The sequence below is a fragment of the Lissotriton helveticus genome, chromosome 11 (assembly GCF_964261635.1).
Source record: "Lissotriton helveticus chromosome 11, aLisHel1.1, whole genome shotgun sequence".
Taxonomy (NCBI): Eukaryota; Metazoa; Chordata; class Amphibia; order Caudata; family Salamandridae; genus Lissotriton; species Lissotriton helveticus.
This window is the reverse complement of record NC_136072.1, coordinates 586723407-586742862: the sequence shown is the minus strand read 5'-3', so window position 1 is coordinate 586742862 and position 19456 is coordinate 586723407. Positions and strand designations below refer to the sequence as shown.

At 49.4% G+C, this 19456-nt stretch overlaps 1 protein-coding gene across 1 annotated transcript in view; it reads left to right on the top strand.

The window, feature by feature from the left end:
* The window catches only part of LOC144790854 (uncharacterized), a 399375-nt gene that overhangs the window by 260526 nt on the left and 119393 nt on the right, over positions 1 to 19456 (top strand). Inside the window, exon 21 of the mRNA XM_078665519.1 lies at positions 18200 to 18262. Within this exon, the coding sequence (XP_078521645.1) occupies positions 18200 to 18262 (63 nt within the window). The remainder of the gene's footprint in view (positions 1 to 18199; positions 18263 to 19456) is intronic.

The window sequence follows — 19456 nt, the reverse complement described above, 5'->3', positions numbered from 1 at the left end:
TTTGGTGGCATAGGTAAAAGAGGGATATTAGTTGGTCTAGTTACAGGTAGGTCACCAGCTTTAGGGATAGTGACCTTTACAACTGGAGGACATGGCGCCAAGGGCATAGAAAATGCAGGGGTCCGAGCGTTAAGAACATCGTTTATACGATCACATTTTGATATAAGGTTCTTAACACAGTCCTTCAATGTTTCATTGATATCCGAAGCAATCTGGATTAAAGCAGTCTCAAGTCTGTCTGTAAACAGTTTTTCCAATAAGGCCATAATGACCTCCTCTGTCAGTAGGGCTGGCTGAGAACAGCCAGCCGCAATTGAATCCGACCTTCCAGCAACCCCAGGGCTCAATGGGGCGTTAGGTATCACCGTTTCAGATATGGCCGGGCATGGAAGAACTGTAGCAGGAAGTGACAGGGAGGGTCTACAAGCCTCAATTATAACCCGAGGCTCCAAAGGTATACAATTTAAAGATGAGGCATATGAAGTATCAGCGGTACCGGGACTAGAGGCAATGCCCAGTTCACGCTCAGACTCAGCAATTTTAGATGATAGTTCCCCCACCTTGGTAGTTAAATATGTAAGTATACTTGTAGTATACTTAGGTACCTTCGCCTTAGCTTCATCCGCCGATGGTGTCGGCAATTTTCGCTTACCCATTGTAGAAGATGTTAAGGACGTGGCCCGTCCCGTCCCTGATCGTCCTTGGACGGCCTTAGACGGCCCGCCCTCTGCCCGGGCTCCGCCCGGCGTCGCCCGCGCGCGTCCCGCGACGCGGAGGGGTGGACTGTGCTTTGTAGCGCCTCCGGGCGCGAAGACAGCGGGACACAGGAAGTTGCCGCAAAGCCCGCTGGGAGCTGTAGTCTCAGCCGCTCCTGGATGGACGTTCGCGGCGAGACCAACAGCGTTGCCAACCCAGGGGCAGGAGCTGCGTGCTGGCGTGTGGTCCGGTGAGTGCGCCTGCTGGACTGAGACCCCCTAAGAAGTCAACAAAACAGATGAAGCCTACGGAAGCCTACGGAACACTATCCTAAGGCCAGAGGTGCAAAGGGGGAAAACTACATTTTTCTGGGGTGAAGAAGGACAATAGGGACTCTTACAAATTGGGGTGCTAAAGTTGGTCAGGGATAAGGCATTCTGACCACACTTGCAGTTCGAGAATACACCCTGCATGTCTTTGACCTCAAGGCCACTAATTAGCTTTTCAGTTTTGGTTGCAAGAACATTGTAGCATCTGGTCAGCTGAAATGCAGGCTTCATTCAGATGGGCCTTACTCGTTATCCTTCCTGATCAAGTGTCTGCACCATTCCTGCACCTGGATGACCTCGCGGGTGACAAGCAGCGCTGAACAAATCTACTGACTGTTTGATTCCACATTGTGCAGCAGATATGCCTCTCATTTCAGGGAAGTTCACAGCAGCAGGTCTTCTCGATTTCTAATTCTGGTCTTGGCATGAAGAACCTACACAGCAACAAAGTGACATACACAGCCCTATTCCTGGTACACATCTCTGGGTTTTCAATGTATTGAGAACCCAAGTGTTTTGCTAAGAGGCACAAATTCACAAAACTAGAATGCTTTTTGCCATTCATTTGCCCAGAGCCCAGAATGATTGCAGATTGAAGATGCCACAGCACACAGTCAATCAGGTGTACGCCCAGTGCTTAATTTAAGCCGATAGTTGTAGGTGGGGACCACTTGCACTCATTTTTCGGGACAGGCATGTCTTTTTCTTCTTCAAATTTTCACCCAGAAGAAGAGAGACAAACACAAAACGGGAAAGAAGGGGGAAGAAAAAGACGGAAAACAGTGCCAAAGAGAGAAAGCAGGGATGAGTGAGAGAAGAGGCAGGGAGTGTCTGGTGTTGGATGAAAAAGATGCGAGTTGGAATTAAGTTGGAATTAAGATTACTATCTTTAATACCCTGCATTCCAACCTTCTGTAGTGCTGGACAGTGGCTTCTAAGCAAAACTTTGGTCCTTATTGTTTTACAAATTAAGCACTGTGTAGGACCCTGTGAACCCAATAAAATTGTTGGCAAAGTCCCGTAGCTCTTTTCTCGTATGTTCCTGCTGCATACTGGTACTTGAACTACCATTCAAAGACACAGGACTGAAGAGATAATTTGGAGTGTCACAGCAGGAAATTGTAATTTTTAGGTCGAGGACCGAAGGCTGCGCTTGCGCAGTCTCCGGTGGGAGATTTTTATTTTTATTTTTATTTTATTTTTTAAAACCTTTATTTCAATTGCAGTATTACATTTGCGAGCCTACAACCACAGGGGCCGGCCGTCGCTAAAACAATAGAGAGCAGTTGGTATTGCCAATTTACACAGCTTTCAGCCGACAGCCCGGGGTCCCAGCAGCAATTCAACGTATCGTTTCGACAGGAGCAGAATAGTGGTGTAGGAAATAGTGAAGGTCTTGCTATTTTAATTATTTTAAAAACAAGAAGAGACAACAGTAACACACGAAACAAGAGGCAATGCGGCAAACATGCTTCTCATAGGGGAGAGTCATATCGAACATACATATAGAAATAAGGATGAAATGAGAAGTGGGAGGGGGGGGCCCTGGGTAATCGGGCACATAATAAGAAAATCTAAATGTTTGTAGGCACGTCAGGTCACGGGGACTGTGGCAGTACCGGGGCCCCCGCGAACGGGGGGGGCACAAATCTCCCCACAATACGAATTCCATTGGTCCCAGACCCTACCCCACTTCTTGGGTCTACCACGTGCAACATATACAGTTTTTTCCCTGAACATGCACCAGTCCATATTTTCTTCCCACGCAGAAGTCGTAGGTGCCCTCTGGGACCCCCATAACTGTGCTATGTCTCTTTTAGCCACCATGTTGCCAAGCGTAGCCCATTGCGTTTGTGCACAGTGTAGTCATTTGGCTCCCATATATTCAGCAAACAACGGCGGGCCTCAGGCAGCAGAGAAACTCCAGTGACCTCCTCCATAATCACATGCACACGGTTCCAGAACAGAGCCACAGCCGGGCATTCCCATATAATATGTAGGAAGGTACCCAGCGCACCACAGCCACGCCTACACACTCCATCCACAGCGAGACCCATACGTACCAGACGGGGACCAGTTACATAGATACGGTGTAGCATCTTCAGTTGCACCAGCCGGAGACGGGCCGGGATCGCGACCTCTTTCAGGGAGGATACCGCCGCCTGCCAATCCTCATCGCACTTTTCTGAGGCGGAAGCCGGGAGGTCTCTTGCCTTTCCACTTTATTTTAGCTATTTTAGCTGTTTTTAAAAATCGAATTGTGTATTTTTCTCTGTGACTACATCTGAGCAATATTTGTTGTGCTGTGTCCCCCTGCGCTCAGTAGCGCTTCAGATCCCTTCCACCCCCTCCCCTCTTGCTCCGGTCCTGCTCTCGGCCGAGTATTGACGCCGAGAGCAGAGCACCGGTTTTGGCGGCCATCTTGGGTCGGGTAGTTGGTCGTGACGCGATTGGCAGCGTCATAAAAGGGACGCTAGGGTGAGCGCTGGTGATTTCTGACAGCAAACGCACTTTTCCCCCTCCTGAGGCGGAAGCCGGGAGGTCTCTTGCCTTTCCACTTTATTTTAGCTATTTTAGCTGTTTTTAAAAATCGAATTGTGTATTTTTCTCTGTGACTACATCTGAGCAATATTTGTTGTGCTGTGTCCCCCTGCGCTCAGTAGCGCTTCAGATCCCTTCCACCCCCTCCCCTCTTGCTCCGGTCCTGCTCTCGGCCGAGTATTGACGCCGAGAGCAGAGCACCGGTTTTGGCGGCCATCTTGGGTCGGGTAGTTGGTCGTGACGCGATTGGCAGCGTCATAAAAACGGGCAGGGATGTCTCCGCGCAGTGGACGCGGGCAGCGGAAGCGCCGTATCTGTGCCGGAGTCGTGCCAGAGTCCTGCCCGTCTGCGCCCGTCCGCGTCACGGCTGCGACCGGCGTGGCGGCAGACTCTGGCCATAGGCTTACCTACTCTGCAACGGATTTATTATCCTATGCCCTGAATATTACGTCCTGTCGGCCTGTCTTTCCAGGCCGTTACAAAGGTAAATGTCGCTGTCCTGGTTGTGGTTGGTACCCTAACATCTACCGGGTATCTGAGGGACCCCACTTACTCCCCGTAAATAATTTTAAGTGTTTACTGTTAAATACCCGTTCTTTGCATAGACACGCTCTGGACATTTTTGAGCTATTGACCGTTGAGAAACCACTTTGTCTAATGCTTACAGAAACCTGGCTCAATGAGTCTTCTAACCCTGATATTGCGGCAGCCATTCCTCCCGACTATATAGTCTATAGAATGGATAGGGCACTGGGTAAAGGTGGGGGTGTGGCTCTTGCAGTTCAAAGATCTTTTGCTTGTGCAATCATTCCTTCTTCACCGATCTCCGGCTGCGAATCCCTCGCCTTCTCTATTACACTTACCCCACACCAATCTTTCTCAGGGCTCCTAGTTTATAGACCTCCTGGTCTGCGTGGTGCCTTCTTCGAGGAGCTTCAATTAGCTATTTCCACTCTATGCCTGAAGGTGGAACACTGCATAATGCTTGGGGATTTTAACATTCACATGGATGTCGAATCGGACAGTGAAGCTATTAAAATCACGGACATCACTGCTCCCCTTGGTCTAACTCCCTACATCTCTAGTGCAACTCATGATAAGGGTCACACCCTTGACCAAGTGTTCTCCACTATTCCCCTCATTATGTCCCGTTCCATTCCTGTTTTGTGGTCTGACCACTCCCTGATCAGCTTTTTAATTCAAGGCAGAAGTAAAATCTCTTGTAATAACTCTGACCAACTGAGGCACCCCAGTAGACCCTTTCATAAAATTACTCAGGAGAGCCTTGTTCAAGCGTTTCAAGAACATCCTTGCATCCTATCCGGCCATCTCGAAAGAGACCTTGAAACTTTTCAGAAATGGCTTACGGATGGGCTTGATGATCTTGCTCCTCTTTCTACGCCTCGCTCATCCACTAAGCGTAGCTCGGCTCCTTGGTTCTCCAAATCACTGACTCTTGCTAGGCGAAATTGTAAGTTAGCCGAAAGACTTTGGCGGAAACAGTACGATAAGGATGCTAAGTCCGCCTACAAAGCATCTATTAAATCTTATCATGCGGCCATTCTAGAGGCCAAAAAGAATTATTTCGCCAACAGAATTGAAGCTGCGTCAAACTCGTGTAAAGAAATTTTCTCCATTGTCAAAGAGTTTGTTTCTCCTAAATCGAGTTCAGTCCAGCATAAGTTCTCTGAATCCTGGGTAAAGGAGCTGGCTATCTTTTTTAATATGAAAATCAAACTCATCCAAGACGCCTTTCCTCCAGCTGTCCCCAATGTACCTATGATTGATTCAAATTTCTTGTCTTTTCCATCTGATACGTGCCCCACTCTATCGGAGTTCCCACCTTTATCGGAATCTACTTCTTTGGATCTCCTACTCAGAATTAAATCAGGCTCTCCGCTTGACCCCTGTCCGGCGAGTTTTCTAGCTAGGAATGCCAAGATTTTCAATTCCCTGATTTACCCTATCTTGAATTCATCCCTATCCAGTGGCATGGTTCCGCCAGCATGGAAGAAGGCAATGGTTGTTCCCCTTCTAAAAAAACCAGGCCTTGACCCAGAGATACATGCGAACTATAGGCCCATATCTCTCCTGCCCAGTCTGGCTAAGATCGTCGAGAAGCACGTCCACTCTGTGCTTTCCTCCTTCTTGGAAGACCAGGGGTTACTCCACCCTACCCAATCTGGCTTCCGCTCCAATTTGAGCACCGAGACCGCTCTTTTGGAAGTAAACGAAGCCATTAAGGAAGTTCTCGACGCAGGGGGAAGAGCTATGCTGGTGATGTTGGATCTGTCGGCGGCCTTCGACACCGTCCCGCATGAGGCCCTCTTGAGAAGACTTCACGAGATTGGTCTCCGTGGAACGGTGTTGAGTTGGTTGAGATCTTACCTAGCGAGTCGTCGACAAGTGGTCTGGGCCCCGCCGTACTCCGCAGAGGTGCCGCCTATGGATGTTGGAGTCCCACAAGGGTCGGTGCTTAGCCCGACCCTTTTTAACATCTTCATGACTCCACTGGCGGTACTTGCGGAGTCCATGGGTGCCCAGATCATATCATACGCTGACGACACCCAGCTTCTCTTCACCTGCAAGAAGGGCATGGAGTTTGACGGGGAGAGCATCCGGGGTTGCCTGGGGGCTGTCTTCGACTGGTTTCAGCGAAGCAGCCTCAAATGCAACCCTGATAAATCTGAGGTGCTTTTCTTCGGCTGTCAAGCAGATCCACCGTGGCAGGAATGGTGGCCGGTGTGTATGTCACCCCCTTCCTCTTCCTCTGTGGTTGCAAAAAACTTGGGGATCAAAATTGATAACACCCTTTCGCTGAAAACACAGATCACAGGTCTCTCCAACACCTGTTTTGGTCTGTTAAAAATGCTGCGAAAATGTCTTCCTCTGCTCCCTTTAGTCCACAGGAAGCTGACGGTACAGGCTTTGATTTGCTCCAGGATTGATTACTCAAATGTCCTCTACCTGGGTTTACCGGACTACCTCCTGCACCAACTTCAGGTAGTTCAAAACTCTGCAGCAAGGGCGATCTTTGGCCTACCTCGACAAGCTCGGGCTTCAGAGCTGCTTTCTTCCCTTCATTGGCTCCCAGTTAAGAAGCGTATTACTTTCAAGGCTCTCACTTTAGCCCACAAGGCACTCCATTTGGTTGGGGCCTCGTACATTCAGAAACGGCTTCTTTTCTATAAACCCACCAGATCTCTCCGATCTGAATGTCTTGGCCTGGCAATGGTTCCTCCCATTAGAAGGGTCAGGATAGGTGGTCGTTCCTTTACACATCTTGCCCCAAAACTATGGAATTCCTTGCCTGTGGATCTGCGCCGTACTTCTAATCTGCTTGCCTTCAGAAAGGCCCTGAAAACCTGGCTTTACAAGCAGTAACTTGTTATGTTTGTGTTTTCTTCCATCTTCTTTCTCAGTTTGGGGTCAGAAAGCGCCGGGACACTCCCTGGAGTAGCCGTGCGCTATATAAGCAACCCCAATAACATAACATAACATAACATAACATCGTCCAATTCCAGTCCATCACCGGTCCACGCCTCACGGAGCTGTAGAAGCAGATCCGTTCGGTCGTTAATACATTTTTTATATATGAGAGATATGGTGCTATTGGGAGTACAGCCATCGAGCACTCTATCCTCAAGGGGGGAGGATTCCGGAGTGACAGTTCCGGTCGGGAAGACCGAGTGGAGCGCATGTCGGATCTGTATATAGCGAAACTGCTCCCTATTACTAAGAGCATATTCCGACTGCAGCTCCTCAAGGGTCTTGATCCTATCTTTGACCCACAGATCCCCAATCGTACTGATACAGATAAGGTCCCACTTCTCGAATCCCTTCGTCGTCCACAGGCTACCCAGTCTCTCCGCCGCATAAAGCGGGGTCGCCCTAGTCAATTTGTCAGACCATCCCATGGCTGCGTTCGCACTTCTCCACACCCGCACGGCCACTGCGGTGGGCCCTGACAGTACTGCGCAATTCGATTTAGAATATAATGCCCTGTTATAAATCCCTCCCGGCAACTGCCATTTGTCCATTTCATGGCATGGTTAACGGCACTCAATTGAGATGCCCAATAGTAGCGCCTGATGTCCGGCAATGCAATGCCCCCGTCGTACCAAGGCAGTGTCAATTTTGCAAGAGCGATACGAGAACGCCCGCCCCAAACTAATTGCCTCTGCAGACCCTCTACCTCGCAAAAGTATCGTGCTGGTACGAGATCAAGTGTATTCTGAAGGGCGTATAAGAACCGGGGCAGGGACATCATCTTAAAAAGGGCAGCCCTTCTGAGCGGGGACAACGGCAGGCCACTCCAGGCCACTACATCAGATTTAAGCCGGAGCAGCGGGGGGAGCAGGTTGCGCTCATAACGTATCGCGGGGTCTAATGATATAAAGATCCCTAAATATTTGAATCCAATCTGCGTTATCTGTATCGGGCAGTTGCGCGGTAGCAGGGGGACATCACCAGTGAGTGCATAGATGCAGGATTTAGCCCAATTAATCACCAGGCCGGAGTTTTTGCCAAATGAGCTGAGGACATCAAACAGTACTCCCAACGATTTCCGTGGGGAGGTGAGGTATAGCAGAATATCATCTGCGTATGACGATAGGCGGTCCTCAAAGTCAGGGGTCCACCTGATTCCCTTAAGTGACGGTTCCCATCGCAGCCAAGCCGCTAGGGGTTCCAGGGCGAGCGCGAACAGCAAAGGAGATAACGGGCATCCCTGTCGTGTACCCCTCCCAAGCACAAAGGACTTCGAGACCCTACCATTAACCACAACCTGGGCAAGCGGCTCCGCATACACGAGTTTAACCCAACCGATAAACCCGGGGCCGAACCCAAACTTCGCGAGGGCGGCCCACAAATACGGCCATTCTACGGTGTCAAAGGCCATCATGGCATCCAAGGACACCAAGATGGCCGGCTCACGTAAGAACCCCGCACTCGCCAGGACGCCATGAAGACGACGTAAGTTGAGCGCCGTGTTGCGGTGCGGAATAAATCCGGACTGATCTGGGTGTATCAAGTCGCCAATCACCTTTATGAGGCGATTAGCCAACAGTTTTGCCAGGATTTTGGGTTCGGCATTTAAAAGTGATATCGGTCTATATGAGGCACATAAATCCCGGGGTTTACCCTCTTTGGGAATCACAACGATGGATGCAAGTCGCTGGTCCCGTGGGAGTGACCCAATCTCACGCGACTCCAGGAACATCTCGCGGAGATAAGGCGCCAATTTATCCGGACGTAACTTGTACAGCTCGATGGGAATACCATTCGGGCCCATGGCCTTGCCCGAACGGATGGAGCGGATAGCGAGCGCCACTTCATCATTGGAGAATTCCGATTCCATGAGCTCTTTGTCTGAATCAGACAGACAGGGCAAGGCGATATCCCTAAGCAACAGATGCGAGTCTTCCTCCGGTCTGTCTGAGACTGGTGCATACACCTTCTGGAAATAACACGCAAAACTCTCCACTATGTCAACGGGGTCAATCACTCGCACTCCATCAGCACGTTCTATCACAGGCACCACACGACTCGCCCTTTCTTTCTTATCCAACCAGGCAATCAACTTTCCCGCTTTATCTCCCACATCATACAATCGTCCCCGCTGCTCCCGGCTCATAGCCTTGACAGCGTCTGTCACCAGAGCACGATAATCCGACTGTTTAAGATGCAGCGCATGCCGTCTTTCTTGTGTCGCACCAGACTCCAACTCTCTCTCCAAGCCACTGAGGTCAGCCTCCAATCTTTCTACCTCCTCAATCTTCCTTTTCTTAGCATCGGCAATCAGAGAGAGGGCTTGACCACGGATCACAGTCTTAAAAGCCTCCCACAAGGAAACAGAAGAGGACACCGACCCCACATTCTCAGCAAAGTACTGATCGATGGACTTGACCATACCCGCCCTGGTTTTGGGATTACGAAAGTGCCAGGGATTAAGCGGGGCCACTCTACCCTCCGCCCCAAACTGAGCATCAATGGAGAGCCACACTGGGGAGTGATCGCATATACCCCGGGCCAGGTGTCTAACCTCCCTAACCGAGACGGCCTGCGCCGCCGGCACAAGTATGTAATCAAGTCGGGAGAGGCTCCCGTGCGCTCCAGAAGGAAAGGTGTACTGTGCCTGCCCAGGGTACATCAACCTCCAGCAATCCACTAGACCCAGCGTCTCCAAGAAGTTACTCAACCAAGACTGTGATTTCACATGGTCTCTTGGGGGGCTACGATCCTCTGTGCCACAGACCACTGAGTTGAAGTCTCCGCCCACAATTAAAATACCCTCTGGGAGTCCCAGTATTATCTCCCCCAGGTCTGCAAATGTCGTAGTTTGTAAGCCAGGCGGGACATAAACAGAAAGTATGGAGATCGTCTTCCCCTCCCATCTGCCGGAAACAACAGCATATCTACCTCTATCATCTAGAGTGGTCACGTCTATTGCAAGGGAGAGGGAGCTTCTGACTAGAATCCCCGCCCCTCTCGACCCAGTGGTGAATCCAGAGTGGGCGACCAGACGATACCCTCGGCGGTTCATTGCACGACATATGTTCCCAATCAAATGCGTTTCTTGTAACAACACCACATCAGGGGAGAAACGTTTCAGGAATTGCGACACTATACCCCGTTTGATACCATCCCCCAGGCCATTGACGTTCCAACTGATGACCCTCAGCCCCCTACCCCCCATCCCAACAGTAAGGATCGACTCCCCCTTCCAGCGAAGCAGACATCGAAATCAAAATAAATCGTGAAACATTGCCTCTAAACCCAACAAAGCCTAACAAAATTCCCCAGCCCACCTCCAAGAAAACTCCTACAACAAATCCCCCCACCATGCACCCCTGCGCTAGTCCAATGAACCACACCAACTTGCAGTGTGCCTGTCGCCCTAACCAGAAACTAGTCTGCAAAAAAAAAGAAACACTATACCCCGTTTGATACCATCCCCCAGGCCATTGACGTTCCAACTGATGACCCTCAGCCCCCTACCCCCCATCCCAACAGTAAGGATCGACTCCCCCTTCCAGCGAAGCAGACATCGAAATCAAAATAAATCGTGAAACATTGCCTCTAAACCCAACAAAGCCTAACAAAATTTCCCAGCCCACCCCCAAGAAAACTCCTAGAACAAATCCCCCCACCATGCACCCCTGCGCTAGTCCAATGAACCACACCAACTTGCAGTGTGCCTGTCGCCCTAACCAGAAACTAGTCTACAAAAAAAAGAAACCCCAGGAGGAGGAAGAGTTCCGTGCCCCCCCGCCACCCCCGGGCTCAGCAAACAAGAATATTCACATAGGAAATCATCAAACCACTGCTGCAAAGTCCAGTCACTTGGTGTGCCGTAGTCACCCCTCACTCCTGTTCCTGCAGGCCACCTTCTGCGCCCTCCGAGAGATCCGGGCGGTCTCGACGCGCCGGTATAGTGTCTATCCAGTCACTGACGACCTCAGGCCGATCAAAGAAAAGCGTTCGCTCGTTGTATTCAACCCGAAGCCGGGCAGGAAAGAGCATAGAGTACTTCACTCCCATGTCCCGCATCCTCCGCTTGACCCCCATAAATCCCATTCTCTGCTTCTGAACTGCTTGGGTAAAGTCCGGGTAAAAGCTGACGGTTGCATTCTCAAATTTCGTGGGACCTCCGGTTCGCGATGCCTGTAGAATAGCGTCCCTGTCCCTGAAGTTGAAAATTCTAGCTATTATGGGTCGCGGCGGAGCGCCTGGCTTATGAGCTCCACCCGGAACACGGTGGGCGCGCTCAACTGCAAAAAAGTTACTGAGGCCTTTGGGGGCCAGATGGTTCAGTATCAGGTCCTCCACGAGGAGATCTGTAGTCATCTCAGAGGACTTCTCCGGAACCCCAATAATGCGGACATTGTTGCGCCTTGCACGACTCTCGGAGTCTTCCAACCGGCGGGCGAACAGGTCGTTAGTGGAGCGTAGGTTTCGGACCTCAATTTGAAGATCAGACACGTCGGTTATAAGACTGGCGGTCTTGATGTCCAAAGACTTGACCCTTTCATTGGTCTTCGCCAGATCTGTCCTGATCAAGTTAATGTCGATCGCCACCGTGTCTAACTTCAAGGCCAGTGTCTCATACTGCTGGCCCACGGAAGTCTTAATCTCCGCAATGGCGCCCATGACGTCCCGCAAGGTCAGCTCCGCCGTCGACGCAGAGCCATCTCTGGTGTCGTCCGGTGTGTTGCACGCACCACTGGGGGAACCTTTAGGACGGGTGTAGCGATCCATGATGTTCGTTTGAGAGGCACCCCCTCGGTGCGTGTTCAAGGTCGTCCGCTTTTCGCCTTCAGGCTTGCCCGCCATAGTGTGCAACGTGCCCCTGAGGGCCCTTTGAGATCTGGTATGAATGGCTCCTCCTCAGGTCAATCTCTGAAAAGTCTAAAGCACGAAGAGTGGCGGGCCAGCGCACAAGCCAAGTGTAGACCTCGGGAGACTGGAGTAAGATGGAAGCTGGGTTCAGCCCAGAGAGTCCGAAAACTAAACCGAAAGTACCACGGGGGCACAAGACAACCTCCACTGGCCGTTGTTGTTCAATTACCACCCGGGTACTTCGGGGACCAGAGTCCCAGGCTGCTCCCCGTGGTAGGCCGCCAACTTGCAAACAGAGTAAGTCTGGTTCCCGGCATCCAAATCAAATTCGGAAAAGAGCATTCAGATCAGCAGGGTTAAATCTTCAATAACCCGTCATCTGTGGCAGGATTAGTGGCAGGATATATGCGGGAGGCGGCGAGGGTCTCGGGAGCCCTGTGCTCACGCGACCATCTTGGATGCGCGCTAAGCTCCTCCCCCACCTCCGGTGGGAGATTTAATGATTTGTAGTATGGGGCTTGAACCCGCCTCTCTCTTCCATTGGCTGGCTCCCTAAAAGGAGGCCAGCCATTGGATGAGAGGGGCGTCACTCCTTCCAAGCCCCGTCTCTTTCGGATTCGGGGGGGTGTTTTTGGCGTTCTTTCGCCCTGTGATGTCATCCGTCACTCAGAACGCCAAAACACGCCCCCGATTCCAAAATTTTCGGAGTTGCGGCCACCATTTTGCGTTTTTCTTGTTCTAGGTTAGTTATTGGAAAGCTCAACTGTACCACACTAGATTAATAGCCTGGTTTCTTTACTAGGGTTCTGATTATAATGAGCCAGGCTGGGCAGAATGACCATTTAGGATTCCTCTGTGACTAACACTTTATTCCTGCACCTAGTTTACCGGGTTTGGGAACACCGTACATTTTACCGACTCGTAATTACAGTTAGTGAAATCGCCCGTGATTTTTGCTGTCACTGCAGTCCAGCTTACTTTATTCCTACACCTAGTTTACCGGGTTTGGGAACACCGTACATTTTACCGCCTCGTAATTACAATTGGTGAAATCGCCCGTAATTTTTGCTGTCACTGCAGTCCAGCTTCAGTCCCCAGTCCCCGAGAAACATGATCTTCTTCAAAAGGAGGAGCATGCATGCCAAATCTGTTTCTTCCTTTTCCACCCCCTTCACTCCCTGCCCCTTCCCCCATATCTGCCCCACACCACACGGAGGCCACTGCACCCATTTCTATCCTACTCACAGCAGGTATTAAATGAGAACATTAAACCCCTTGGAATACAGATTAACCCTACAACACAAAATAGTCAGAATTAACAGCAAACGTTGCCATTGTGCTCTCAATGGTATTCGTTTGTTCCAAGCTTAGAATGAAGACTGGAGAATATGCCTCAGTGTGTGATGGTTGCAAGAAGTGACAACCTGCACAGCAGGTAAGCGTGCCTACCGAGCAGTCCTACCAGCGGAAGTAATGAGTAATGGCAGGATTTACAAACTGCAGGGGGTAGGGCGAGTGCAGGGAGATGCTACGGGTGGAGGCTCACCCCAAGAGCCCCCCTGACACTGTTCTCGGAAGGAAATGAGGGGGTGGGGGGTCTACAATAATGATATCTGCAGGGCACAACAACGGGGAGGGTAAATCCATCTGAGCCTCGGAAAGCACGTTGTAGGGGGGAAAGGGGTCAGTGCTGACAGCCCCATCCCCCACAACATCCCTTTTTTTCTCACTGACCCAATTAAAAACGAAAACTGACCACCGTCATCCTTCTCTGTTTCCAGTTTCTGTTCTTTGTGTTGAGAGCGTGTGTCGGAGATGGGCGGCAGAGGTCTGTGTGTAACTACCACGTCACAGGTTTCAATCTCAGTAGGCCTTTCGCTTTTCTAAGATCCGTCAAGTAAATAACGGTCTGCTTGGTGATTATCAAAGTGATTATTAAAGCGCCAAGAATTTCAGTTACAAAAGAGGTGCCTCTGAAAGGGCGCGTGGTCTGGAGAAGGATCGGTCGCATGTCTTTCCTCCAAAGGCACTTGCCTCTTGAGAGGAACGGTTTAGTGGTCACGTGCCAGACCCGCCATACTGTTTCATTGGACTAACACTGGTAGGACCGGGGCAGGGACTGTCTCATTGTTCGACAGCCCTCCCCTGCAAGATTTTCAGATTTGTTATGTGAGATGCATTAGTGATTCCAAGGCATAGTTGTGCATCCTGGGACATATCTTTTTCTGGCAGCATTGTGCAGAGTGGTTGCATGTAAAGTTTAGAGAGGAAGTACGACACGACTGGGCCTTGCTAGAGAACACAGCCTAGAGGCAATGGGGTGAACTGAATTACTAATTTCTTATGTATTCTGATCTTAAAGTGGCGAAGCAGGATAACCATTTTAGTTTTGTGCTTTCTTTCTCAATTCTGGAGGAAAAGATGCTGAGAAAAAGCAATCTTCGTGGGTTCCATTAGACTGGGTGTTGTAATCTCAAATAGAGTCTTGTGTCCATCATGAGGTAGAGGGTGTGTTGTAGCTGGCCTCAGATGGAGATTTGTGCGCACCCTGGGATGGTACTCTCAGAGTCTTGTGCACATAGTGAGCATAGTGTTTTAGCCTCAGATGGAGTCTTGTATACCTAGCTGCAGTGTAGTGTTGTAGCCTCCCATGGCGTCTATGTGTATTATTTCAGTGGGTTGTTGTGGCCCGAAATGAAGTATTGTATGTTGTGAGCATATGAGTTGTTGCCTCCGATGAAGCCTTGTGTATCTAGTGAGGGTGCAGGAAATAGGCATGAAGTAAATCAATCCGAGGCACCAGCTCTGCCATGTTTACAAGGTTGGTCCAGGCCAGGTTTTAACCACAAGACTTATAATTGTGACATTCACGTACAAAAGCAGGAATACAAGTCACGAAATTCAAAGAAAAAAACAAACCTGGATTGACTTTTTCATCACCCATGGACCTCAAACTCCATCCGTGTGTCTTATTAACCAGAGACAACTGAGTCGAGGTTGGTGCTGTTTTAATGACCACCTATGCACAGACACCACCTTGATGCGGGTCAACAGGCGCCTGGCTATGCTTTTAATTTACCAAAGCACTGCAGTCCTGCTCCACTTCATTTTATTTACTTAAACTATCAATTCTTAATAAATTCATTTGTCAAAGAAAAGGCCTGAATTGGAGGATTGCATCTTTGCTGATATGCAACCTATCTATTCCAGTACAGTGTGCAGGAGAGAGAGTCCTTTCACGCCGCACCCCAAACTTTATGCCAGTGCACCTCAGAACCCCTGCCCCCTCGCTGTGCTTGCTCTCCTGTGTGTGTGTGTGGCTCTGTGTGTGTATGTGGCTCTATGTGTGTATGTGGGTCTGTGTGTGTATGTTGCTCTATGTGTGTATGTGGCTCTGTGTGTGTATGTGGCTCTTGGTGTGTATGTGGCTCTGGGTGTGTTTGTGGCTCTGGGTGTGTATGTGGCTCTGGGTGTGTATGTGGCTCTAGGTGTGTGGGGGGCTCTGTGTGTGTAGGGCTCTGTGTGTGTGTGGGGCTCTGTGTGTGTGGGCTCTGTATGTGTGTGGCTCTGTGTGTGGCTCTGTGGGTGGCACTGTGTGTGTGTGGGTGGCTTTGTGTGTGTGGCTCTGTGTGGGTGTAAATGCAATCGGTCATGCATTTGCGAGCGATTAAGCTACTGGCATTGTAAATGACAATGCCATTTATTTAACGATTAAGCTATTGGCAATGTAAATGACAATGCCATTTATTTATGATAAAAAAAAAAAAATTTCATGAGCAATGCCAATAGCTCTACCTTTAATAATGCAGAGACCATTGCATTGTAAATTCTTGTTTAGAATTAACTTTGAATCTTAGTCATATGTCATAAAAAAAGCAGCTACTTCCCGTCTGAGATGGGAAGGGAGCCGGGCCGTGGCAAGCACGCAGTTGGGGTGGGGCGGCGGTAAGGGACAAACAACTACAGGGGGAGGTGACTACGTACAGGGGCAAGCAAAACAGAATGTGGGAGGGTGTAGGTATAGGTGGTAGATAAGAAAGCAACACCAATAAAATGCAGTGGGAGTAATGGCAGCAAGCAACAAGGGATTGCGGGGGGGACGGGGGCATGCAACGTTACAACGTGGAAAGGAATGAAACGGACGAGGCAAGCAACAACAGCGGGATGCGGCAGGGGTGGGATGGATGGAGCAAGCAACAGTGGAATGCAGGAGGGAGTGGTATGGACAGGGGCAAGCAACAAATGAATGTGGGAGAGGGTGGGATTGACGGGACGGATGCAAGCAACCACACTGCAGGTGGGTAGAGAAGAGCAGGCCAGCAAACATGTGCCCTCTCTTATGGAGTGCTGCAAGAAAAAATCATAAAAAGCACCTCCAAAAATGCCGAAGTAGTGGAAGAGCACTAAGCACCAAAGGAAGGTCAGTGCTCGGGTAAAGGGACAAACACATGTAGAAGAAATGACGCTGGCAGCGTCTGACCAATGTGATGCAACGAAGTGAGAGTGTCAATGAAGCCAACCAATGGTATGTAATGGGTAGGCTGTGAGCCCCCTTTGTCTTACAAGCAATAGCGGAAGTGCTAGTCTCCAATAAGCAATGACATTATTCATTTACAGTGTATCTCTGATGTTACCATACCTATTCTCTACCTCATACATGTACCCCTCCAATGGACCACAATGCAATACCCGTATCATTTCCCCAAGCTTCCCAAAACTTTTGGTACTTTTGGGGACAGCCCTAGGCTCTATGTACTGGGAGTTTATTTGTCTTATAGTGGTAGAGTCCATGATGAGCCCATACCTCCAGGTCATGTTGTGAACTCACATTTTGCCATTCATTTGCAATGTCTCTTTTGGCGACTGTCATACCAATCTGTATGAGAGCCTCTGTGTGTGAGGGCTATCTTGTGTGTAAATTCCATGGGTCTTCCGAGTGCCAGTGACAACCTGCATGCAACTCCACACCAAAAGGTCTGTATCACCCGACACCACCAAGTAGTGTGCATAAAGTTGCCTTCTGAGACCTTGATTCTTAAGCATTTTGGGGAAGATTCACTCCTAGAGCTTCAGAATCTTGTGTGTGCCAGATAAGTGCGGCGGAGGAATATGAATTGAATCAGTGTGAGTTGTTGCTTCTGTTAGGGCCATTGGGGCATCACACCATTCCTCCTCCTTGAGTGGGCCGATGTCGGACTCCCATGCTTCACGTAGTGCATGTCAGTGCCTGGCGTGTTAATAACGAGTGAGCGGTATAGTCGCGATATGTTGTGTCTTACAGATCTTGCCCATAAGCTGCTTTGTAGATTAAATTCAGGCCCAGCACAAATTTTAATATGTGGGAAGGCACTGGTGGAGCTCTAGAGACTGGGAGAACTGTTGCATATGTAGATCAAGCAGGGTTTGGAAGTCTACAAACTAGCTGGCGGTGTTTTGGGTCACTACATCTCCTAGTGTAGTGATGCCAATAGCATCACACCGTTTGAAGCCCCACAGAGAGTGTACTTAGCTCAGCAGTTAGCCGTCGTTAGCGGGGCTTAACCTGCAAGATGTTTGTAGCAGCCGGTAGCCCTCAGGGTTCCCCTCCACATCTTGCTTGCAGTAGATCATGGATCTGGTGAGAGATCAAGGACCGCTCCTTCATGTAAGAGGTGGGGTGGATGCAGAACCACCGCTCCACTGCATTTGTAGGGTCTGATTCAAAGCAACACATCATTGATGACTCTTAATTGCGGGCACAGTAATAGGACAGCATGCCAGCCATCCATAAACTACCATGAAATGGGGGTTTGATTCAACGTTTCATTTCCACTCTGGTTGTATGTCTGACCCATATGAAACTTCTCAGCATCACACTGAAGGGATATGATTACGGCTCCAGATGCATCCATGTCCTCAGTGCTTTCCATTAAACAACTCAAGCATCCTGTTAGTTGTAGTCGAAGTGCACTTCAGTTGATCCAGTTGAACAAACACACCAGGGAACAATGATTTGTGGAAGGAATACCCAAGACTAGAGCATTGCATTCTTGGTGCCTTGGAGTGATCCCATAACCTTGGTTATGATACTTGTTCGGAGGGGAACCCTCTGCAGTGGCACAGAGATGGTTGGACGACACCTCCTTGGTTGCTTCACATTGATGTTTAGATTGGAATACACTAGTAGCAGGAAGGGTTGGCCATGTTGATAGGATTGCTAATGATTGTGGTGTATCTGCACAGCTTTGAATGAGTATTTTTGAGTTCTCAGTGTCTTTAATATGTTTATGATTTGTTCATATTTTTCTTTCAAGGGAGGAAAAGGCAGTGCAGGCAGCAGAGGAAGTAAAGGAGGCAATGGATTCCGTGGGCGTGACGTAAGTTTGGAACACGCTCATCTTTGACTGCGGCCATTTCACTCAAACACTCCCTCGCAGACAGCCATTTACATTGACATACTTACAGATACACACCAACAGACATATATACACTAAGTAACAGATGCACACACCTACATATGCAAATGCACATTAAACAACAAACCCAGGCACACACCCACCTCCGCACTTCAATTCTAATAGCACACACCTTGAAGTACTTTAAAGTGTTCAAGCCCTACATGGACCGGTCCTCATTTTGCTCTGTTTCTCGCACAGATAGGGCCCTTTTCACAAAGAAATTTGAAGTCTCATACTTTTACGCCGATTTTCGAATTTCTGAAATTCTCAAACATTCCCAGTAGGTCACCCGAGGAGGGCTGTGACCATTCTAGGTACCATAGAGTACTCTTGGGAGACTTCTGCCCACTTGACACAGTTTCAACAGGCGAAACCTGCTAAACAGAGGGCAACTGAACGCATGACAGATATCTAGAAAGGTGGTTTCTTCTGTATGTGACTGTCGGCCGTTGTGCAGTTTTTGTTTCTCACTGAAGACCTGCTACAGAGAACACACTCTGCTGAATATCAGTTGTCTTTGTTTTAGTAATCAATGCAATTGTAGGCATTGAGTTAAGGACCTTCGCCTTTTTAGGTCTCGACTGGCGTGGCTGCGAACATGCACAGCTCGCTCGGCGATATTTTATGTTGTTGGGTCTGTTGCAGTAAAGGGCTTTAAGCCCTGCCCCTCTATTCCATTGGCTGGCGTCACCGTTCATGCTAATTGGTGGCCAGCCATTGGAAAAGTGCTTTTCATGACGTAGACTTTCCTCTTTTTCAGACGGCCCACGTGGACGGGCTCGCCTGCTTTCCTTCTGAAGTAAAAGGTTTCTTATCTTTATGGGGCCATGTGTTCGAAACACATGGCCCCATAAAGACAAGAAACCTTTTACTTCAGAAGGAAAGCAGGCGAGCCTGTCCAAGTGGGCTGGCCGATGCAGCGCGGTCCTTTTTCGCTTTCCACTTTCGCTTTCCAGAGAGCGCGTTTAGCAACACGAAGCTTCACTTGTTGTTCGTTATCATGGGGTTCTTGCCCAACCACTCCTCCCATCACTTGCTGCTGAACTCTAAGAGAAACCAAATTAAACTGCATTTGGGAGAGATAAATGAAAGCAGGCAAGCTGGTCCTGTGCA